General features: G+C 35.7%; 4 protein-coding genes across 7 annotated transcripts; 2 read left to right on the top strand and 2 right to left on the bottom strand.

Annotated features, from left to right (window-relative positions):
- The first annotated feature begins 597 nt into the window (after positions 1-597).
- Positions 598-7738, top strand: LOC130085336 (opsin-VA-like). Its single transcript, XM_056251052.1, has 5 exons — positions 598-970; positions 2073-2401; positions 3420-3665; positions 4382-4486; positions 7524-7738. Exons 1-4 carry the CDS (start codon positions 652-654, stop codon positions 4478-4480), a joined length of 993 nt encoding a protein of 330 aa, XP_056107027.1. The 5' UTR covers positions 598-651; the 3' UTR covers positions 4481-4486; positions 7524-7738.
- LOC130085398 (uncharacterized) lies at positions 5276-6818 on the top strand. The gene has a single exon (XM_056251147.1). It carries the CDS (start codon positions 5292-5294, stop codon positions 6816-6818), a length of 1527 nt encoding a protein of 508 aa, XP_056107122.1. The 5' UTR covers positions 5276-5291.
- A 122-nt stretch (positions 7739-7860) lies between the features above and the next one.
- On the bottom strand, positions 7861-18107 carry cax2 (cation/H+ exchanger protein 2). 4 transcript variants are annotated; one of them, XM_056251049.1, is made up of 21 exons: positions 17995-18107; positions 17576-17755; positions 16486-16638; positions 16290-16390; positions 16100-16208; positions 15558-15674; positions 15417-15478; positions 15068-15229; positions 13179-13364; positions 12952-13051; positions 12437-12578; positions 12161-12344; positions 10968-11067; positions 10521-10642; positions 10382-10419; positions 10109-10221; positions 9775-9914; positions 9601-9695; positions 9366-9444; positions 9159-9267; positions 7861-8628 (listed from the first exon to the last, which is right to left on the bottom strand). In XM_056251049.1, the coding sequence occupies exons 2-21, from the start codon at positions 17625-17627 to the stop codon at positions 8555-8557; spliced, it is 2238 nt and encodes a 745-aa protein (XP_056107024.1). In that variant the 5' UTR covers positions 17628-17755; positions 17995-18107; the 3' UTR covers positions 7861-8554. The 4 variants fall into 4 exon arrangements, with proteins under 4 accessions (XP_056107024.1, XP_056107022.1, XP_056107021.1 ...); XM_056251047.1 differs by having other exon boundaries at positions 15558-15677; positions 17995-18106; XM_056251046.1 differs by having other exon boundaries at positions 9775-9917; positions 15558-15677; positions 17995-18105.
- A 46-nt stretch (positions 18108-18153) lies between these two features.
- armc10 (armadillo repeat containing 10) lies at positions 18154-24528 on the bottom strand. The gene is made up of 6 exons (XM_056251051.1): positions 24204-24528; positions 23890-24035; positions 23630-23764; positions 22874-23050; positions 22728-22799; positions 18154-19402 (listed from the first exon to the last, which is right to left on the bottom strand). The coding sequence occupies exons 1-6, from the start codon at positions 24448-24450 to the stop codon at positions 19151-19153; spliced, it is 1029 nt and encodes a 342-aa protein (XP_056107026.1). The 5' UTR covers positions 24451-24528; the 3' UTR covers positions 18154-19150.
- Between the last annotated feature and the right edge of the window lie 430 nt (positions 24529-24958).

Raw genomic sequence — 24958 nt, 5'->3', positions numbered from 1 at the left:
TCGCATGACTCTTAAAGTGAAGGAGTGTATTGTACTACTTTATTTTTTTTGACATGGTAAATATATTTTTGACTTTTAAAAATAAGTTCAGTATACTGAACTTGGTATTGTATGAATGTTTGCATTGTATTTTGAATACGCACACTAATTTTTTTTTGTCTGCTTAACTTTCTTTTTGATACTGAAGGAAGTCAGAACCTGCCATTTATTTGACATTATTCAAATGTGTTCATCTTTATTAGAAGTGTATTTTATTTGTGATATTTATTACAAATGGAAACAAATGAATCATTGTTTTGTCTTTTTTTTATTGTTTTATGCTTTTGGTAGTACAATGCAAAGTATACTGTCTATATATAATTATCTTAAAACAAAATCTCAGCAGGCATCTCCAATTTTATTTTCTAAGCCTGCTTTTATGAATAAGATTATTAATTAGCTGGCAAAGAGTAATTTGACAAATGGCCTTTTAACAATTGGATACAGTGACCAGATGCTTCAGATTACTTTTTGCTGGTATAAAGAAAAAAAATCATGAATTAGCTGTAGCCAATATCTGATCTCATTCTTTAAAGCCGATAATATGATGGTCTGACCGGCTCGGAACAAAACGCACTGCCGTCACACAGTCTCCAGAGCTCATTCTCAATCATGGAGAGCTTCACGACAACAGATTTGGCTATGACGGTACAACCTACTATTTTTCCACGCGTGGGCTACAGCATACTTTCATACCTCATGTTTATAAACACTCTACTTTCTGTGTTTAATAATGTGTTGGTAATTGCCGTAATGCTGAAGAACATGCATTTTCTCAATGCGATGAACGTCATCATTCTCAGCCTGGCTGTGTCAGATCTTATGATTGCCACCTGCGGCTCTGCGATCGTCACCATCACAAATTATGAAGGGTCTTTCTTTTTAGGGCATGCATTCTGTGTTTTTCAAGGATTTGCTGTGAACTACTTTGGTGAGTACTGATCAAAATGTTATTTTATTTGTTTTATGTTATATAATGTATCCCCAAATATGTTGATGCCCTTCTGAGTGTCAGAGGATTTTTTTCCCATGTAGAGGATATAATATTTTTCCATGTACAGTATATTCTGTATATGTTCATGTGTAAAGACCTAGTCATATAAAAGCCAATTATTCAATGTTATATTTAAAATATATAATAAGAATAATATAAATATCCAATATTTTTTGCATTAAACATTTAATATTAATGTTATAAGAATTTATATTATTTACACATTTTGAATGGGTCTTTACACATGAAAATATAATCAAATGTTTGAGGAAAATAAAAAGTATTTAAAATATTTAATAATAATTCAAATGTTTTTTTTAATAATTACAAATATTAAATATTATATGAATATTAAATGTTTAAAACTAAAATATTACATACTTATAATATTAATGATATATTTTAAATATAACATTGAATAATTGCCTTTTATAGCAAAGCTATTTCATGTGTAAAAACCCATTTAAAATTTGTAAATAATATTGATATTAAATATTTATACATATTAAATATTACATATGTATTAATATGACGCATTTTAAATATACAATTGAATAATTGGCTTTTGTTTTAAGGCTATTATATTTTCATATGTTAAAGACCCATTTAAAATGTATTAGAAAAATATTAAGTATTTCAATTTTTATTATAAATATTTTTTAAATGTCATTTATAAATATAATTTTTTTTTATAATGTTACATGCTTACACTAAAAAAAAGTTAATGTGTAAAGATATATAATATAATGTAAACAGTATTTAGATACATTTATTAAAAATAAAATGTAATTATAAAAAAAATCTTTTTTTAAAAGACAAATATTATATTTATTTATAATAATTGGCTACTATTTTTATATTATCTGTACTAAATCCAATGAATGATTATAACCGTATCTGTAAAATATAATAAAATAGTGATTCATCTCATGACTTCAGACCAGTTTTGAGTAAGCTGAAAAAGCATGAAAGAAACTGTTGTATATAACTACTGCATAAAAAAGTCTAATAAAATGTATGTTAATGTCTTATTTTCTAGGCCTGGTCTCATTATGCACTCTCACACTACTGGCATACGAGCGGTACAATATAGTCTGCAAACCCATGGCAGGCTTCAAGCTGAACGTCTGCAGGAGCTGCCAGGGCCTGGTGTTGGTCTGGCTCTATTGCCTCTTCTGGGCCGTCGCTCCACTGCTGGGCTGGAGCTCGTACGGGCCCGAGGGCGTCCAGACGTCCTGCTCATTGGGCTGGGAGGAGAGATCCTGGACAAACTACAGTTACCTCATCGCCTACACGCTTATGTGCTTCATATTACCCACTGCTGTCATTATATACTGCTACAGCAACGTCCTCGTGTCCATAAGGAAGGTATGCGACTCGCTCTTGGTTCATAGTCAATGATTCACTCATAAAAACTTCACTTGTGTAAAAAATAAACAAATAAACAAAAGATCAATAAGTTATGACAACATATGTTTTTACATAGCTTTAACTCGTCAAAGTTAAGCAATTTTCAACTTTTTTGTTATATTTGTTATACAATTTTTTTAAAGTCATTTTGATGTCATTTAAAGGGATAGTTCAGCGAAGCGATGAGTTTGTGTAAGAAAAATATTCATATTTAAAACTTTATAAAGTAAAAAAAGCTTCCGGCCAAACGAACATATGGATTCGACTTAAGTCTAAGCGCAACTTATGCGAGTAATGCGACGTACTGCTGATATTTACGCCATGATGCACTACGTACTTCCGACGTCATAAGTTGCGTAAGTTGCTCTTTGGGTGTAAGTAGACTTTTACTTTGTAACGTGTTAAATATTAATATTTTTCATACACAAACTCATCACTTCACTTCAGAAGGCCTTTATTAGCCCCCCGGAGCCGTGTGAGCACTTTTATCATGGATAGATGCACTTTTATGGACTTCAAAACCGAAACAGCAATTCACTGCCATTATAAAGCTTGGAAGAGCCAGGACATTTTTTAATATAACTCCGATTGTATGTGTCTGAAAGAAGAAAGTCATACACCTAGGATGACTTGAGGGTGAGTGAATCATGGGCTAATTAAAATTTGTGGGTAAACTATCCCTTTAAGTTGAAATTACTCAAACATCCAAGTTGATTGTACTTAAAAATTCAAGGCAGGAACTTTTTTTTTTTTTTTTTACAGTGATTAATCTCTTGAATGAATAATCTTTTTTTTTTTCACCACATACTGATGTAACTATGTAATTGATATACAGTCTTTATTTGAAGTGTCAAGCTACTTTCAAAAGGTGATTTACTCTATTTTGATCGCTACCATAGACATCCGTGTTTATATCCGAACTATGATCTTTTATCCTAGTACTTCTCATATCACTGCAAATGACATTCCATTCCAGATCAACAAAAGCATTGAACTTCAAGGAGGAAAAAACTGCCTGGAGGACAATGAGCATGCGGTACGGATGGTCCTGGCCATGATCGTCGCCTTCTTCATCTGCTGGGTGCCTTACACCGCCATATCTGTGGTTGTGGTTGTGAATCCAGAGATCTACATCCCACCTCTGGTCGCCACCATGCCAATGTACTTCGCCAAAACCAGCCCGGTCTACAATCCCATCATCTACTTCCTTACCAACAAACGGGTCTGTTTCATGTGCCTGCATATTCTTCGACAGAATGCATTGGTATTTATATTGGTATTTGCCAGCAGCCATATCACCCTGTAGCCCAAGACTGGTTGCCCACTAAAGCTAAGCAGGGCTGAGCCTGGTTAGTACCTGGATGGGAGACCTTCTGAGAAAACCAGGTTGCTGCTGGAAGAGGTGTTAGTGTTAGTGAGGCCAGCAGGGGGCGCTCACCCTGTGGTCTGTGTGGGTCCTAACGCCCCAGTATGGTAATGGGGACACTATACTGTCAATTGAGCACTGTCCTTCGGATGAGACGTTAAACCGAGGTCCTGACTCTCTGTGGTCACAAAAAATCCCAGGATGTCTTTCGAAAGAGTAGGGGCGTAACCCCGACATCCTGGCCAAATTTGCCCAGTGGCCTCTGTCTATCATGGCCTCCTAATCATCCCCATGTATATATATACCAATTGGCTTCATCACTCTGTCTCCTCTCCACCAGTAAGCTGGTGTGTGGTGGGCGTTCTGGCGCAATATGGCTGCCGTCGCATCATCCAGGTGGATGCTGCACATTGGTGGTGGTTGAGGAGATTCCCCCTTCTATGTGAAGCGCTTTGAGTGTCCAGAAAAGCGCTATATAAATGTGATGAATTATTATATTATTATTATTATTATATACAGGGAACACTGTGCAACGAAACGCTCCAGTCATTCTCTGAAATATGTTTGTTCAGTTCCGAGAGTCCTCTCTGGAAATCCTGTCCTGTGGTCGATACATCCCCCGTGACACTGCTGGTGTAATGATGAGCCAAAGCAGGGTTATTCCAGCCTGATCTGAGGTCTGTCAATGTGAATCATTGTGTATTACTGTTTAAAAAGGCATATACTATATAAGTTTGTGGTCAAAAATAATTTTTAAAGAAGGATAAAAAATAAATATTCAATAATAATAAAAATCCAAGTTGATTGTACTTAAAAATTTAAGGCAGCAACTTTTTATTTTATTTTATATTTACATATGCCAAGATGATATTAAAATGCAGAGCAGTAACCTGATAAGGTTAAAAGCGAGCATCTTAATCTCGTAATTAGAGAATAAAACCTTTCCCAAATTAATCCCCTCAAAATAAGATTACTGATGTGATCACTATGACAATAAGAGCATAAACTACAGCCTTAATCAAACCAGTGCTTATTATGACTAGGCTATTCTATTAAAAATAACGACTCACTTCTTTCAAATAAAAAATTTATTTAACCCAGTTCAAAAATGTAGACCTTGCCAAGAAATCAACAAATGAATAAAACCTTAGTGGCAGAAATAAAGTGGAAAATAATTCAAATCAGGCTTGTGCAGTAATTGGCATTGTTCCGGTCTGGAGATGACATCTAGGAACCAGCAAATTGCCTAAAACAAAAAAGCATCCCTGGTGACCATCAACCCTGCAGGGTGTTAATTGAAAAACGCAAACAAATTGAGAACCATGGTAATGATGAGTGTTAAAGTAAAGGGCTTTATTAGCTACTGCAGACTCTCAAAAAGCAAGAGAAAAGAGATGGAGTAAAACTAGGTGCAACTTTATTCATAGTAGAAATCGACATGTGATTGAAAAAGACATGTAATTAGCCGTTATTTGACTGGAGATGAGAAGTAATTCCACCGTTGTTTGGGGACCAGTGAACAACACATGGCAAGACACTATAGAAGTTGCATTTGTGGCTGCCAATTGTCTAGTTTTGCTGGTGACTTTACACGTAGGACTTCTCGCCAACTTGTTCGTGGCGTGGGCCGTGCACCACCAGAAGTCTCTCCAGACGTCGAACAACGCGCTCCTGGTGAATCTGGCCGTCATTGACATCCTGCGATGCGCCATCGACTGCCCGTTGCTCCTCAGCATTGTTTTGAGCGCTCGCGACGCGGCGCGAGACCTCGGACTGGTTTTCTGCAGCGCGCAGATCGCGTCGTTTTCTCTCATCTGTTGCGTCCAGTTGCTCACGCTGGCGTGCATCAGCGCCGAGCGATATCAAGCCATTGCGCATCCGTTTAAAAGCGCCGAGAGCAGAAAACGGGTAACAGTGTGGATTCTCTTGACCTGGCTGGCTCCAATCTCCATATCGGTCATTTGCGTGATATTTGCGAAAGACTCGCCGGTGTACATAAGATGCAGAGGCTTGCGGATGGAGACTTTCGACTCTTACGACACTTTTGGACTTTATATTTTGACTCCCGTCTGGTGCGTTTGTTTGACGGTCATCGTTGGATTCTACGGCCGCATTTTCCTGTTGGTAAGAGCGCACGGTCGGAAAATATTCGATAAGGGTTCACTTCCACCACCTGGTAAAATTAAAGAGGATAAAAAGCAAAAACAGGAGGAAACAAAGAATAGTATTAAACATGAGACAGAAAATACACAGACAATGGATACTGGTCATTTAAAACCCAATGAAAAAGAGCCGTCTGGAGAAAATATCCAACAATATTTACATCCAACATCTGAGGAACTTCCCACAACAACTGTGACTGACTATTTAGATATAAATGAACCAGAGATCGTGACTGAAAAATCCATGAATGAACTTCCCAATGAAACACCACAGGTTCTAGAAGGTATTGTGGAACCACCACAGGTTCTAGAAGGTATTGTGGAACCAAACGACCACCAAGATACTTCTCCATCGGCCAATGAAGAAGTTGGTGCTGTAGAGTCAAGCAAAGTTACTGATGGAGAAGTTTCTGGAGGATCAACTAATGGAGAAGAGGGTGATGATGAAGACCCAATTGACCATCGAGATAAAACTTCAGAAACTTCTCCATCAACTAATGAAGATGGTACTGTTGAGACAAGCGCTCCACAAGATATTACTGAAACTTCTCCAGCATCAGGAAATGGAGAAGGTGCTGAAGAGCAAAGCGCTCCTCAAGAAACCACTGCAGCATCAACTGGAGAAACCACAGCTGCTCCACAGGAGGAGGAGGAGGAGGCGGTGGGTGCTGTCTGTATGATGCCGTGTCTCGCTCAGAGAGAAAGAGGAAACGCCAAGAAGGAGAGCAAACTGGCCAAGCGCTCCGGATACATCATCTTCACCTTCCTCATATTTTGGATCCCGCTAATTGCGACAGTGGTCTTGAATCACTTCTATTACCGTGATGGCAATCTAACAGTGAGTTGAGTTGCGGGATAATATAATTTGTCTCACAATTTAAATGACAGCACACTTACATGAGAAAACTGCGTTAACCTAATTCTTGAAGGAGGCATTTATGTCTAGCTCAACTCTTTTCATTCATACTGCAAAAAAGAAATATCAATATTAAAGTTTCAAGATTTTGCATTAAAATGTAAACCTGCACTGTAAAAAAAATTATATGATCAATACGTTATGACAAATGTTTTTACATGGCTTTAACTCATCAAAATAAGCTAAGCAATTTTCAACTTCTTTAAGTTATACAAGATTCAACTCATCATGTAATTTAAGTTGAAATGCCTTAAACATCCAAGTTGATTGTACTTTAAAAAATTAAAGCAGTAACTTTTTTTTTACAGTGAGCTACTTAAATTGTGCTTTAAATACAAATAAATAGTAGATTAAAAAAAGTAATAATACTAAACAAAATAGCAGTAAGGCAATGAGTATAAATGTACAGATAAGTCGTTTTTCTTCTTTTAAGTGTAAACCCTTTATAGATTTTGTTTATGCTTATATCTTCCATAATTATTATTTATTTATTTTTTGTTATGAGTGTTCAGATGTTTGTTCTAGAAAATAATACTGATTTTATTTAGTTATTTAGAAGTGCATTGACCATACTGCCAAGTTGAATGAATGGGTATATCATCCAGTAGCTATAACACAGTTATTAATGTGTTTCAGGTGGATGTTTTTCGGGAGCTGGATATTTTAACAGTGTCTTTGGTCTGCATGACATCCCTCACTAACCCCATCATCTACGCAGCGGTCAATCCTCAGTTCCGCACAGAATTTCATAATCTGAAGACGAAATGGAAAGCATTTTTTACACATTCATAGAGTTTTATACTCTTTTGACTTTTACTTGTGGGGTCATCAGAGCTTTCAAATATCCGTGATTGCTACTCACAAATAAAATCCAGCATTTATAATGTATAATCTTGTAAATCAATTGTTCCCCCAGAAAAAGCCAAACACTGATTTTGTTTATTTTAATGGTTTTTTAAATTTATTTAGTCAACCTCTTCAAGGCAACATTATGCGACAGATTGTTCCACACACTCCAGAGATTTATCCTAAACTTCATATATTTTTTAAAGATAGAAAATACTCAAGACAAGTTGTTAAAATAGTTATATCACAAATATACTTTTTAGACTTCTGTTTAAAAAGACATATTATAGACAGTAAGAACAACAGATCAGTGCAACAAATCAAATTGTTACCTCAAATAGGTCACTTTGCAAATATTTTAAACAACGGCATCTATACTATGACTTCATCTGTATGATTTCAAATACATGGTTAAGTAACTGATGGTTCATCATTAGGGCCTGTACAAACACCCAGCACCACACTAACTAAAACTGAATTCTTTTTTTTGCAAAATACCAAATATGTTTCATAATAAAATAGTTTTAACTATTATTTATGTACACTCCAAAATAATTTATTGTGCGCCACATTTTTATTAAAATAATAAATCCTATTATCACAAGTATTCTTCTGTACTTCTGCAAGTAAAGTGCTAAATCAGATCAGATTCTTGTTGAACAGAACAGAAAAGAATTGTTACTGATGTACCAAAGAATAAAATGTTATGAATAGTAATAGTCTAAAACACACAGTAAAGCTAAAATTAATATGAAACCATAAACAGTGTTTCATAGTGTAAATTTCATAACCAATGCATTGTGCTGAAATGTCTTTGCCTCTCAACAACCAGCAGGAGATGGAGCAAAAAAATACATTGCCAACAGGATGAGATACACCACCACAAGAGCAGTACCTGGAATACAAACACACACAAAAGAGAGTTTTAACAATTAACAAAACTCATTCAAATCAATATGATGAACAAAGAAAGAACAGTGAAGGAGATTCTGGTACTAATTATTAAAACAAAAAAATTAGTGTACATAATCACAAATAGCTTTATGTAATGTTTTTTTTTTTTTTAGTTGATTTTTTTTTATTTTATTTTTTATAAAATAAATAAAAATGATACATTAATATTTTTGTGGAAACTGTAATGTATTTTTTTCCAGGATTCTTTGAATATAAAGTAAAAAAAACAGCATTTATTAAAAGACTTTTTTTGTAACATTATAAAAGTGTTTCCTGTCACTTTTGATCAATTTACTGCATCCTTGCTAAATCAAAGTATTCATTTCTTTCAAAAAAGAAAAATCTTACTGATGCCAACATTTTTAACGATGGTGTAGTTTTTGAACTTTTTGTAATGAAGAGCCAGTACTGGATGTCTTAATTCTCGATAAGTTTCCTAACCCCAGATTTACAGAATATTTAGCTTATTACCTTGAAAGTAATCCGACTTTCCGTCCATAAAACTATAATTCACAACGATGACACTAAAGATGCTGGCCCACAGATGCAGGTCGCTGAAGATGAGTACAAAGCCAACGTCCTGTCACAGAAAGATCATTAGGAAAACACATTGACATATAGCCATCAGTGAGCTAACTTTGAGTGTATGTACAATAGCATGTGTGCATAATATCTCACATAAAAGACGTTGAATAAAACCAGGATGGGGATCTGAATCATGCACACCTGCACCGCGATGCAGCTTCCAACCTCGAAACTGGGAGAAAACAACAAAATGCATGTATTTTTAGTTGACAAGACCAGATTAAACCAACCAGGCAGGGATTGAATGAATGATTCCATTGTTTTTTCATGACCTAAGGCATGTTAACAAATATAGAACTCACAGGATGGTGTTACCGAACAAACTGACCTCAAACTGATTTGATTCTGAAGAGCAAACTGGACTCCATTGACAATTTCTGGGATTTCAGGGATCATGGCCAAAAGAGTCACACCTATGAAATACTGAGATGAAGAGCTGGGATCATAATACATTAATATTGAGCTGTTATTTACTGTCTGACTGATTTACTGCAGTATTAACCTGAGATACAGACGAGCGGTTGAGTATGGGCTGAATGTGTTCGGTGGTCAGATCGGCACATGCTGACATCAGCACTGTGGCAATGATGAGGATAAGCAAAGCTCTCCAACGGGACCAGTGCACAGACGCTCCAAGATGACCTGCTGTGAACACACACATTGTGTTTCATATCATTCTGCAGACCTCCAATGATCCTAAATTAAACTTCTAATAATCACTACACCCTAACCCTAATACATGTGGGAAAATACATTATTTAGCTTCCTTATGAAGTTGTGGTGGTCGGTTCAAAGCTTCGTATTAGTCATTTTATTGCAAGGTTTAGCAAACTCACCCGTTCCGTCACCAACGTGAATGTCGTAGATGTGTGAATGTGTTTTAAGCGTAAAGATGAGGCCGATGATATAGGATATGGGCAGTAGGACGGAAATGGTGTACACTAGAGGCCTGAGAAAACAGAGACGCGTCAACAGCCACAACAAAACGATATTAACAGTACTAAAAATATGAATGATTAATCCTTTTTTAAATTATAATTATTATTTATATAGTTATATATATATACACAAAGTACTGAGTATACAAAATGCTCACACTATGAACTTACTCAATGTGACTGTGAAACAAGCTGTAGTTGTTTTCAGTCTAGTGGACCAGAAAGAAAAAATGCGCAGAAAATGGCTTGATGTTTCACTTTCCGGTGTCATGTTTTTTCATTTCTACGTGATGCATGTTTGAAATCTCACCAGGTCGTAGTGGCAGTTTTTGCACATGAAGGATCCGCTGCTGTTGGTTCCTGTAGAGTTGGTACAGTCCTCACACACTAGATTCCCATAGGCTTTGGAGAAGAGCGTAGGGGCAAACACTCCTACAGAGACGATGGAGCTACAATAGTCTCAAAATGTATTGATTTATGAAATATGATTCATTGCTATAATTAAAACTAATTCACATTCACAAAACAGCAAACAGCATTTCACAAACTTAAACTTTCACAAAATACAATTTGGTTGTGCATTTGCAAATCATATTTTGTGAATATGAATAAGGTTATGAGTTTGTGAATTGCTATTGGCTAATATATAAACCTTTTTTTGTGAATGAGCTTACGCATTAAATGCTATTTCACATTGCCTTTAATTACTCCAAGAGAGAAGAGCAATAACAAGCAGATTTCTGCCGCCTCATCTTACCCCCTATTGATATGAAGAGTAGAGAGGAGCTGACCCCTGCTGAGCGACTGTTAAACCTCTGCTCCCTGTGCCTGAGTCCTCCGATTATCATACAGATCCCCTGAGACAGACAGATATAATGGTCATCTACTGCACACTTTGCAGATTTAAGATCCTCTGTAAGGTAACGTATGGAAAACTGTTTTTCCGCCACAGAATAAAAAAAAATAAAAAGGGTATTTGTGACTTTGTGAAGTTTATGTCACATTTCTGACTTTTTTTCCTCTCAATTCAGAGTTTATATCTTATAAATTTATATCAATTGTGAGATATAAAATCGCAACTGTGTTATAAAGACAGAATTGTGAGATATAAACTCGCAATTGTGAGAAAAAAGTCAGAATTGAGGGATAAAATTACCTTTTTTAATATTAATTTAATCTTACAATTCTGACTTTTTTTCTCACAATTCTAAGTTTAAAAAGAATCGCTACTTTTTCAAAAAAGAATCGCTACTTTTTTCAAAAAGAATAATGTAACAAAATAATTATGTAACAAATGTATAATAATAATAATGTAACAAATGTATAATAACACTGTAATAAATATATATATATCACAATTCTGAGTGAAAAAAGTCTTAATTGCGAAATAAAAGACTCAATACATTTTTTTTAACACCGAGTTTAAATCTCACAATTCTTACTTTTTACCCAATTCTGGTTTATATCTCACAATTCCTACTTTTTTCCCAATTCGGAGTTTATATCTCACAATTCATACTTTTTTCTCGCAATTCCAAGTTTGTCACAGTTCTTTTTTTCTCCTCGGAATTCCGAATTTATATCTCACAATTCTTACTTTCCCCCCCAATTCTGAGTTTATATCTCACAATTCATACTTTTTTCTTGCAATTCCGAGTTTATATCTCACAATTCTTACTTTTTTTCTTGCAATTCTAAATTTAAAAAGTAAAAAGTAGTAATTCCCTTGACTTTTTTAAAATTACCTTTATTCATCCTAATTATATGAACAAAAAAGTCAGAATTTAAAGATATAAACTCAGAATTGAAAGTCTGAGTTGTGGGATATAAACTCGCAATTCTGAGAAAAACAGTAAGAATTCTGAGAAAAAAAGTATGAATTATGAGATTACCTCTTTAATTTTTTTATTCCATAGTGGAATCAAGCTTCCATAGTAACGGATGACATACTGGTATGAAGAGGATGCAGCCCAGCAGGGTTCCAGTAAGAGCCGCCTTCACTATCTCCTGCAGGCACTTATTTCCCTGGTGGTGACCTCTGAGCAATGCTGTGATGTAAAAGGTCAACTCTGTGATGGAACCGAATGTTGCGTTCACCACGGCCCCGACAGCAAAGTTACTCTGAGCGGAAATACTGAGAATAGAGATCAGAAATTAAATACGGCATTAATGTTGATCTCAAAGGTATTGGTGAAGTTCTGGTGTTGTGCTGGAGTAACTGCTCACCTTGCAATGCCCATGCCAATATAATACGACAGTGGAATGATGGAGCTGATTGCTGTGGCAAACTTGACTTCTGAGCTGGCAAACTGGTTTGTTTTGTCCACGTAACCAATTATTAGTGACACTATAACTAATGGTAAGAGATCTAAAGTAACTCAATGTAAGGAAAATGGCAAAAAAAAACCAGTAAAGAGTGAATCTTTTTCCACAAACATATTAGGCAGCACTGTTTTTCAACATTGATAATAATAAGAAAGAAGAAATAACACTGAAGACTGGAGTAATGATGCTGAAAATGCAATGAATTGCATAGTAAAATAAATTCAAATAGAAAAAGAGTTATTTTGAGTAATTATTTTTCACAATATTACTGTATTTTTGATCCCATAAATGCAGCCTTGTTGAGCATAAGATACTTTTGGACACTGGTACTACATGCAAACTGACGACATATTTCTGAATATCAGCATTAAAAAATAACAGATTTAAACTTCTGTTTATAGTTTGATATAGGATACTGACAGCAAAAACATTGATCCCATCCACTGTGTATTTATAGTAGTAGAGATTCACTGCATGGTAGCAGCACAGAATGACTTGGCCTTCATTCTCCTGAGCCTAAAAATAAGAATAACAATCTGTTAAATTGTGTAAATTTGCAAATATGATACACGGTTTTAATCAGTATTAATTCACAGATGCCAAAACCTCAGTGGATTTCATAATCATAGTACAGTGCTCTCACCGCCGTGGCGTGGCTGATGTGAATGTGTTCGGGGGGCATGAGCAGGATGGTGTGTAAGGTCTTGGCGCTCATCTTGGCCACAGGAATTGTGAAAACCAGCAGCCAGGAGATCAGACACACCACAGAGTGTGTGACGACGAGGAGAGGGTAACCCACAAACAGCCATGCATATGTTCTCAAGCGCCACTGAAATCATATGAGATCCACATTATGGGAAAGCTGGAATCTAGTGATATCAGTACAAAATCTAAAGGGAAAAATACAAAAATGCTAGAAATGGTGTATCGGGAGGATACATTCTCAGTTAAGGACAGATGATACAGTCCTGCAACAATAACTCAAGGTTTGAATTATAGATTTTACACCATCAGACTATTTTAGTGAACTCCAAATGAATTATTTATATGTATAAATTATATACACTACTGTTCAAAAGTTTGGAGTTGGTACGACTTTTTAATGTTTTATTTGATGGAAAAATATTAAAATTATTTTACATTTATTTGATGGAAAAATACAGTAAAAATAGTAATATTGTGAAAAATATTACAATTCAAAATTGTAATATATTTTACAATGTAATTTATTCCTGTGTAAGACTGAAGAAAACTGGTTGAAGCTGGAAATTAACATTTGGCTTCCCCCCTCTTCCCCGGAGACAAAAGTCTCACCTCATCTACATTTCATTCTCTCTCAGTGACGCATAAAAACTCACATAAGAATATGGTTTAATGTGAATGATTATCATTGAGTATTTTGTTTAGTATAATTTAAACTGCAGGGTGAGTGGTACAGATGTCTCATTTCCAAATTGGTAAAACAAAAGCTAATAAGGTTTTTTAGAAGTTTAGAGATGACACACAAAGGAAGCTGGACTCTAGGCAAATGGCCTTTCTCCCCTACCCCCAAAATAAGGTGTAACCTGAATGCAAATTACCATTGTAAAGAAGTTCTGGCTATTTAATTGAATGCAGCAAGGAATCGGGGCTCTTTCTGTATTTCAGATAGCCCGTGAGGATTAGCTCATGTAGTTCTTAAATGTTGGGTTTGCATCTATTTCTCTTATCCTAGAGCATTTGATGTTTTGTATTGATGATCTTTGAACTGATTATGAAATTGGCATAATACTTTTACCTGACATAATAAATTGTTATATTTGATTATTCTAACAGACTATGACTTCATTTCCATTGGAGTTAAAAGGAATAGTCAAACATTAACGTATATTTAATGATGCACAGATATCATTGAAAAACTTTTTCATTTTATGGAGTCAGATGAAACGAGTTAATACATAAGATAAAATGTATTGCATTTAATTGAAAATCCCTTTGCCATGATGGGAAGAGACGGAACACGCGTGAGACCTTCACCGCTAATTTGAATGCTGCCATTGGATCAAATTAGACGGCCTTACACCTGCGATGATGGCAAAGCTGAATTTCCAGCATCATTACTCCAGTCTTCAGTGTCACATGATCCTTCAGAAAACATTCACCAGAAATCATTTGCTGCTCAAGAAACATTTATTATTATTATCAATGTTGAATACAGTTTTACTGCTCAATATTTTTGTTGAAATCCTGATACTTTTTTTTTCAGGGTTCTTAGATGAACAGAAAGTTCAAAAGAACAGCATTTATTTAAACATAAATATTTTGTTTGGTTTTTAGTTCTTAACCATTTGAATCACTTATTAGCGTATTTGTATTTCACTAAAATAGTCTGGTGGTGTCAAAATAATATATATACAATGGTGGTACAAATAATATGTAGTCTCTTTATTAATAAATGATGTTTTACAGGCTACATTTATAATAATAATGATACATTAATTTATTAGCATGTTACTATGACATTTCATCTTATATCTGTTTCACACTTCTCACCCAGTAGTGGTGGTCCTGTGGACTTCCTGTGGGCTCTTCTATGGTCTCCTCCACTGGTGTGGGCAGCAGGAGAGGAGAGGAAGGCTTTCCGTTCTCCTCTGCCTCTAGAGTGGAATTACCCTGGAGGATCTTCACACTGTACACTGGCACAGAGACACTGGCCTGAAAACAGCAACATTGGGTTCAATCCTTCCAAACCACGAAAAATCCATGAATGCAGTATTAGCCTGATTTTCATGGAGCAGGCAAAAGAAAAGAGACTGTGTGTGTAGAGCTGTCATAAGACTGATAAAAAAATCAAGATTGCACAAACATACAAATATCATTTGGATATAAAACGAAACACAACCTTTGCGATTGATTTCCCAAATGGCCACAGAAAATAGCAGGACAACCTCCAGCAGAGATTCCCTGAAACAAGAAAGTGCCACCTTTGTGATCCAGGGAGAGGCACTAAAATGTATTGATACTTATTTAGACCAATTCTTACCATAGGGGATGCCAAAAACTGTGAGGAACATTAGGACACCAACGAAAACATAAACCAGAGAGATCCACCAGCCAAACAGAAGCACGTAGAGAACATTGCCACAAGTAAACAATGAACCTGCTGAAACCCGAGAATAAAAAAGACTGATATCATTACAGTACAGGGGAACAAATTAATGTACTGCCACGTTTCTCTAATTAGTGGATTTGCTTTCGTTTTGCATCAAAAAATCATCATAATAATGCATTACAACATTACCTAGATGTAATATCAAAGGGCTTATGGCATGAGAAATAAAAAAGTATTACATTAAATTGTTTTTTGATTGAAATATACAGTACAAGTATAAAATAGATTGAAAGTATGAAAATTTAGATTCTTTAATAATAATAATTTTTTTTTTTTATAATTTGAATAGTTTTGACTGTTTTATTTTCTATATTTTCAAATAAAAGTAATAATACAAATGAGAAGGTATGTCCAAACCTTTTACTGATACTGTACATTTACTACAGAAGGAAATAAGAAGAGCTCGGTCTAACCTGAGCACGGTTTGATAACGTTCAGCTCAGAGTAAAGCTCCTTCACAATATCCGACCTGTACTCAAAGGGCCGTTCTGTCACATGACTCTTCCACTTCCTGAATCCAAACTTAAATAAAGAGGACAGAACGACATCAGCATCAACATTACGCTAAATGAAACTAGACATATGTGCTCAATGTACATTTACCTTATAATTATTTGCGAGTTTTTGGGCCTCTACTTCGTTTTCAGCACTTATGGTGGTCTTGCACGGGTTCTCATCGTGTATTTCATCACCAAAGCTGCATGCTGAAAAAAAAATAAAAGGTAGTGGCATTAAAAAGTCTCAAACCAGTTCAGAAAAAACACCCTTGCTTTTATGCAAAGTGTATATGGGCTCTCACTTCTCTGTTGGTTTTTAGGTGTGTAGGAGGCGCTTGTTTGCTGTAAACAGGACTGAGCAGGGCCATCATTGGCTTCTGAATGAATGTGAGCTACACAAACCCTGTCACAGCCAGAGCCAGGCAGATGAGCTCCATCATGGTCCTCCGGAGGATCTGAGAAATTAGATGAAATCATGGAATGGTTTATTATTAAGTATTATTAAGTATAGTTTTTTATATATTATGTTATGTAATCTAATGATATTCTTACATTCTTACCCCAAAATAAAAATTGTCATGACTTTCTCACCCTCAAGTTGTTCCAAACCTGTATGAGTTTCTTTCTTCTGCTGAACAAAAAAAAGAAGAAGATATTTTGAAGAATGTTGTAACCACACAGTTGACGGAGACGGACCCCATTGACTTCCATAGTGGGAATAAAATACCATGGAAGTCAATGGCTACCTACCGTCAACTATCTGGTTACCCACATTCTTTAAAATATAGTCTTTTGTGTTCAGAAGAAAGATACTTAGGTTTGGAACAACATGAGGGCAAGTAAATTATGACAGAATTTTAATTTTTGGGTGAACTAGGCTAAACCCTTAAGTGTCCAAATACCGCTTAGACCACTGTATATCGAATATGCAGTATTTTCAATAAATGTTTTTACACATAAATTTGCGTTTCAACATCAACATGTTAATTCAGATATATCCCAAGACACACACCACAGAGAGGAAATAATGCATAGTATGGGGAAGTGTGGACTGATGCGGTTTCAGAACCATTTCACAACAGAAACCTGACTGACTGCAAATGCATTAGAAGCCATTCTTTCTTGAGAAATCCTGATTCATTTATGTCCAGGATAAATCACAATACAAGTTGACCCATTCATGTAAAATGCAATAGACATGCATTCATTATTCACGTCACGTGAGTTATTCGTCACGTTATCTAGTGTTCCATATCAAAAGTCCGATGTAATTGAAGCAAATGTGCAACTGTCTACTGTAGTAAAATAATGCATTGCACTATTGACAATTCAAGTCAGTGGATTAGTACTTCCGTTTACATAAAATGGTCTTACTTTTGTGTTATTGTTTACCTTGATTTTTTGTGTCGAGTTTCCTTCTTCGTGTCTCTATATTCGTTGTCATTTCAGCACATTGTCTTCTCTGTCAATCCACGCAGTCTCGAATGATATGACAGTTCGCAGTTCTTCAGTGTAATCAGCTTCATGTGATTCAAACGCACTTACGCTGAGCGACCGTGTTGCCAGATCTCGCTAGAAAAATAAGCCGACATGTCTGACAAAACAAACCCAAAATAAGGTATCCCCTGTTTTTTTTTTAAAACACTCAGTATAGAAGCTTGTTTCCTCTATGGAATAAAAAATTAAATTCTCACAATTCTGACTTTCCCCTCACAACTCCTAGTTTATCTCACAATTCAAAAAAAAAAAAAAAAAAAAAAAAAAACTATAATAAAAAAAAAGAAGTGCGAGTTTTTGGTCGATTACCTTACCTTTTTTACTTTTTATTCTGTGGTGGAAACAAGCTTCCATATTTCTGAACACTGATACAATCAATCCATAATACTGAAAAACAGATAGCGCTGTGCTCCTAGAAACATTTAGCGCAAACCAGAATTGCTGACCAAAAAAACGAACCTCGTTACACGATATAACGATGAATCGTCATACTTTATTAAGCTATGGTGGGAAAATAAATGTAAAAAAACCAACAAAACAACAGCACAAATTCGCTTATAATAAGCAGACATGGCAACCCTTGATGGTTTGCTAAGATTAGTGGGAAATGTTGTTCTCAAACACAGCTGCGATTCAAGAGCGAATAAAAGTTATTTCTCTGCATTAAAAACAAATATGAAGATGTATTTGGTCTTCAAGAGCACAAATTCAATAAACAAAGGTTATTAAAACTTAAATATTTATTTGAAAGAACTTTCACAAACCTGACATACAAGCCAGAAAGCATTCCAAAATAATGTGAAAGCAAACATTAAATTGTGAAGCAACCATTGTTTTTATAATTGCCTTACAAGATGAAATAACCTTTATTAAATATGTTAATCTCATCATCAAGCATCAGAAAACAAAATCACAGTACAATCAATGCAGATTCTGTAAAAATAAGGTTCCTGGGTCATTACTACCTTAGCATAACCTGAATAACCTTTATTCAATGGTAAACTTCACTTGCATTATGCAGCACTAAAGAAAGGCTTTAACAAGGCTTTTTTTTCAAGGCTTTAACATTTCTAAACACATGCAAAGTCCTTTCCACCACTAGTCTGGATATCCAAAGCACTTAGTGTGGTCAGAGAAAATACCTGCAAGCTTGTAAGATGTATTCACTTGGCAAGTAAACGTTTGGCAGTGGAGATGTTCTCAAAGGTTCTCAGAGGAGATTTGTGGTGTTCACAAATGTCTATTATATAAACAAACATCTCTCAAATCACCTGAGGGAGTCATTTCTTGTCCATTTTCCAACATTTTGAGAGGATACTGATGGCCCACCAAGTGGAACACCTGCTACCAGCAGATATCAACACTGCTCCACTAAGAAATTAATGCTAGTTTTTTCGTGCTGAGCCTGAACGTTTCAGTAGGTGAACATAGAAGGACAGGTATCTTTGATGAGATGTATTCTGTAAGAGGTTATGTGAGGAGCCTGGCCACCTGCGTCTTCACCTCCTCGTCTGGATGTGAGAGCAGCAGGGGAAGCTTACGGTGCAGCTGAGAGGAGTTGTCCAGTAGAACACAGTACAGAGAGTCCTGCCTCGTCCTCAGAGCTTCAGCCACCTGTGCCGAGGGTCTCCACGCACGCAGGTTCCCCACGAAAAACAACAGGCGGAGAAGAACAGATGTGCTTGTGCAGCCGTCAAACAACAAAATCAAGGAGGCTGGAGCCTAGGAACAGATTTACAAGTAACTGGAGGAGCGTGTGCAAATACATAAGCTCTTAACAATAGAAGAACTAAATTAGGAATGAAAGATAATTAAAAAAAACGAAATCACAAAAAAGTCGGTCATTTAATAAAAAAATTTATATATGCGTGCCTCAGAGAGAAGCACTTCCTGCCGCTTTCCACTAAAATAAAAGTTTAACAATGGTTTAACATTTTAAAATGAAGACAGCCATAACATTATTATATTATTCTTATTTTAAAATATTATTCTTATTTTGTTTGATTTTTTATTTAGTAATAATTATAATCATAAAAATTATATTTTTTTCTAATTAGTCGATTAAAGCTGCAGTAGGGAGTTTTGAGAAAACGTTGACTTAGCCTGAAAATTTGAACAAGCACAACTTACAGGTCCCACCCCCTTGCTCTCTGCTGCGCTACAGCCCTCCCTCCACAGCTCGTCCTCCACAACGGAGCCTGTCGTGAACGCGCAGGCTAGTAAACAGGGCCACCGATAACAGCGAATAAAAAGTTATATGGCACATTCACTAATAGGGACTAAACGTCAATAATATGCTTTACATTGACTATGGCCTGCCCATACTTTGACTACAAACTTGGTCCTCAAATCATTATGTATTTTGCAATAGCCTACATGTAACTTTATAACGTTGCACTCTTTCTATAAGTTATAAATAGCTAGTAAGATAACGTTACAGTATGTAAGTAATTATTCTAGCGATATATAATGCTAGATAAGGTGTGCTAGTACATTATTTCAGCATCATGACAAGCCAGTGAATTAGCAGGTTTCAATTGTTGCTTAGCAGAGTGCGTGACATTTTATCTACATGTTATGCGGCTAGAGTTTTGACACCGAGTCAATGGGCTCTGTGTAATTCTTTCTTTTTCGCTTGTTTATCGTCATCAGTCTTTTTCCTTTTACCTCTTTGTTTTATGAGCAGGTGTCACTCGAGAATTGGCAGTTTAGGTTGTTTCTCCGTCATAAGCACAGCTGCAGCACGCCGGCAATCTTGAGTTTGAACGACGGCTCGCGCTGTGCAAGAGAGGGGTGTGATCAGCGCGTACACGAGCGTGATTGACACTGCTAAGACATTCCTCCTGGCTCTGATTGGTTGTTTCTGACCGGGAGCGTGTATTTCTTGCAAATGGCAATAAGACGACTAGGAGGAGCCAGAGGAGCTTGACTTTTACACAGATTATCTGTCTCATATTCTACTGTCAGGACATAATGACAGTTTTAGCAAATACATTTTTTCAAAAGTTACCTACAGCAGCTTTAATCATTTAGTTAAAGCTGCAGTCCGTATCTTTTCCTCTTTGTCGCCATCTCTCTGTTCGAAATCTGTAACTGCAGTGATTCGCGGAATTATTATCTTTACGTGGGTTGTAAATCGGCATGAAACAGCGCGGATGAACACAGTGCTTTGAGGCGAGTGCTGCTGTCAGTCACAGCGCTGTGTGGATACTGTCATACAGAATCACAGATTCACTTTTTGAAAGTTTGACCAACATAAGAATTTTCATAAGAAAATGTCTTCTGAACAAGTAAGTAACATCCATTTTTGTTCTGACCAACTAAGGGGGAAAAAGCATTCGACATGATAAGCTTCGTTAGATTTAATCAACGTGATTTACAGCAACCGTGCAAATTATAGCCTACTTTGTTCTCAAATTGTTCATGTTAACAACATCAGCATTGCGTGACTAATGTTAAATTTAATGTGTTTTATGGTTAGCAGCTACCTGCGTAGTTCAGAATTCATATTCTCCATAATAGCAAAACGAGAAAGGCACAACAAAGGAAACTCCATAACTGTGTGAATTAAGAAAACGTACTGTTACACGATTGAACTATTGAAATGTCTTAACTTACTTGTTCAGCAGAAAAAAGCCGTCTCTTCTTCCGTTTTGAACCCCTTCAAAACACGGAGTTCACTCACTTTTCAAAAGCCCCGCCGATGTTTAAATCCTTGTGTTCGCATGAGACGGTTTCTTTCTCTTTCTCTAGCCACCTTAAATCCGAAGTACGAAGTCTTTTGGGTTTTATAACTGCTGAATCTCCAGTTGACACTGATGATTGTTGTTTGGATCTTTCTGGATGCCATAAGTTTAATTATGTAAAGTGCTGCGAGAAAAGCCTATACATCTAAACATCTCGTCACGCGCAGTATAGCCGGCTAGCCGAAACTCCTTCTTTATGTGTACGGGTGTGACGTCATGACGCAAAGACATGCTCGAATTTCCCGCGGAAACCCACCAGTACCACTGGAATTAAAATCATTATTACAAGCTAACCGTTTTGAATCTAGCTATGGCAAGCAGATAGTTTTGACCACTGGCAGAATAAGTTTTTTTTAATATAATTATTTTGGATTATTTTTAACTTAAAAAAGTTACGGACTGGAGCTTTAAGTTGGAAATAAATAATTACCGTAACTTCTTTTTATTAATCTTTCAAAATTTCTTATTTTGTTTAATATTTTTATCTAGTAAGGATTATAAATTACAAAATAAAATTTTTTTTTCTATTGATTATTTTTCCAGATTAGTCAATTTATCATGATTATTCTATTGGTTATTTTCTGATTAGTTGATTAATCCTGTAGTTAACATGCCAATAAATAATAACTGTAACTTCTGCCATTAATCTTACTTTCAACAATTTATTCAAACCTTTTCTCATACTTTACAAATAAAAAATTGCCAAGAATTAAAAGGCATCTATCAGAAATGTTCATAATGTCTGCGTTCAGTGACTGTAAATTGACAACAGCATTTGCTAACAGGAGTGAGTCTTGAAATGTTTTGTTCATTCAGCTGTTTGAATACATATCTGTATGAACGAACAGCTGAAGTCACTCACAACATCATTTGAACTCAGGTAACAATAGCGACAGTCTCAAAGATGGGGACGTCCATAACACCAGGACGATTGATCACAATTGACAGTGAGTTATTAAATAAACATTATGTTTCAGCCCTAGTTGATATATAATCACAAATATTTGGTCATATTATGAAGCCCTACAAACAAGCACAGCAAACCTTAAGTATTTTTTATTATTAGATTTTTTGCCACCCCAAATCGAGCAGCTCTAAACTAAATCATGGCCACAGACTGGCCTTGAAATAGATCTAGGCATCAACAGGAAGCCAATGGGACAAACTAGGACACCCAGCAACCAAGAGAGTTATTTATAGGGTTATCTATTTATAATCATATTGTGTTGGCATGAGTGAAAAGTCACTAGACTGGATCTCACCTACAATAAAGTGAAAGCGTAAAAGACAAATTTGTTCACCTGAGCTTGCACAATATCGTCCATCAAATCTGGATTGGAGGAAAGATTTACTAGGACCTTCAGGACTTGGATCTGCAGGAACAGATTAAATATTCAATAAATCTGATTGTGCACACATATCATTTATCTCATAAATCCAAAATCACCTGTAGGACTGCATTGCTCACTACGAGCAGAGATAAGAGGAGGGTGATAGAATTCTTCATCAGATGCTGGTGATTATCGGTGACTGACAGATTAGTGAGTAAGCGGAGCGCTGCCAGCTGAGGGTCAGAGTTCACTGGTGACATCTCAATCAACTGCATCACTGACGGGATATATATCTGAACAACAACAGAGACGTGTGGGAGAACATGGTATTTTAGTATTATTTATATAGCATTTATTAATTATTTGAATTAGCTTTTATTTTAAATTTTAAATTTCATTCAAGTTTTAGTAATTTCGCTTTGTAGTACTCATGTCATTTTAATTAACTTTTTTTATATATATATTTTTTTTGTGTATTTCTATTAGTGCTGTGAAATAGATGAATCACGATATATATATATATATATATATATATATACAAACACACAAACTTTTATGTTAGATGCAACTAATAGTGATCAATCGATTTGACAGCACTAAATTCCATATAGTTTTTAACATTTATTTACATTTTAGTTTTAGTCATTTTTATACTTCAACTTATTTGAATTTGCCTTCATTTTTTAAGTTTAAGATTTTCATCTGTTATTAATATATATATTTTTTTTTTCAGTTTTATTTTATTATCAAAAACAATTTTGAATATTAGTTAGCAACAACAAACACTGGTTCAAAAGCAACAGGCATGTACCAAGATAAAAAATAATACAAAAAAAGCCTATATAATAAAATCTATACAGTATTCGCAATACCTTCAGCTGCTCTTGATTGCGGATATTCATGCTTAAGTTGTTCAGAGCGTTTAGAGTCTGAACCCGGATCTCCGATGAAGGGTCTGAGAGGAGGCCTGCTATGATGTGAAGACCTCCAAATTCTCGCAGAAGATCCTACTTAAGAAAAGCAAAAAATTATTGTAAACATGATATCAACTGCAATTTGAGAGCTTTTTTTTACTCTTCTGCAAAAATGTCAGAATAATGCACAATGTGTAGATGCCAAACCATTAGATGACCTGGTTTACTGTAAAGGCAGCAGCATTTCCTAAGGTTACGAGCACGTTTCTCCTCTCTTCTGGGTTTGGGCTGCTCTGCAGAAGAGAGAGAAGCATGCTCAGATGTCGAGGCTCCAGGCTGGCAGCAGATTTTGAGTGAATATCACCTTATGAGAAGAAAAAAACAGCAAAAAAAAGTTTGCATGAAAAGATCTCCCCATAATTAATCAATACAATGTGTTTGATTCAAAAACAAATATTGTAAACACTTATATAGAGCTGTCAGTGTTTACTTTCATAATATACATCATAAAAACCATTTGAATGTCACTTACTAGATTCAGTCTCCGCAGACGGATCCAGATTATCACTCTTACTGACCACTTTAAATCCAGATACTTTGGCCATTAAGCTCCCAGGCTGAATAGTCACACTTTTAGCAGACTTTCTTCTGTTCACTCCTCCATCTCCTGCACGACCAGCGACTAGTTTATAAATGCCATATGAAGCTCCGGCTCCTGCTACAATCCCCAACAGAGCCTTCATGCTGCCGAGCCGGGCTATGACATTGTCATCTCCCATTCTGCGATATGCGCAGATTTCATTCAGAAAATGTTAACACATGGCTGTTGTCCGACAGGATCAATAAAGATGCACCCACTTCCTGGTCATCACACTATATTCGTCAGGTTCCTCTGCACGTTGCCGCCTATTGCATCAGTGGACGACCAAAACGTTTCGCGGAGTTGCGTTCATGAATGATGTTAGCTAATATATAACAAATACAAAATATATAACAAGTAACAAAAAACACAAACAAAGAATAATTTCACATTTTTGAAAAACAAAAATGTCTGGCCAACAAAAAAAGTCGCTGTTTGGATTTAATAAGAAAATACTTAATTGCAGTGATTATTATGCTTCTAACATGTTACATGTTTGGCAACAGTTCTTCTAACCCCAATTGATGGAGTGTGTAGCTTTTCATTTCTTAAACAACCATGTAAGAAGACATAAGACATAAGAAGACCATATTCATCATGAAAGAATGGTTGGGAGGAAGCATGATGAATAATTTTCACACATGAAT

This window comes from Rhinichthys klamathensis, unplaced genomic scaffold, assembly GCF_029890125.1.
Source record: "Rhinichthys klamathensis goyatoka isolate OS25496 unplaced genomic scaffold, OSU_Roscu_1.1 h1tg000076l_1, whole genome shotgun sequence".
NCBI classification, from domain to species: Eukaryota; Metazoa; Chordata; class Actinopteri; order Cypriniformes; family Leuciscidae; genus Rhinichthys; species Rhinichthys klamathensis.
Note: the sequence above shows the minus strand (reverse complement) of the source record. Positions and strands in the feature narration are given on the sequence as shown.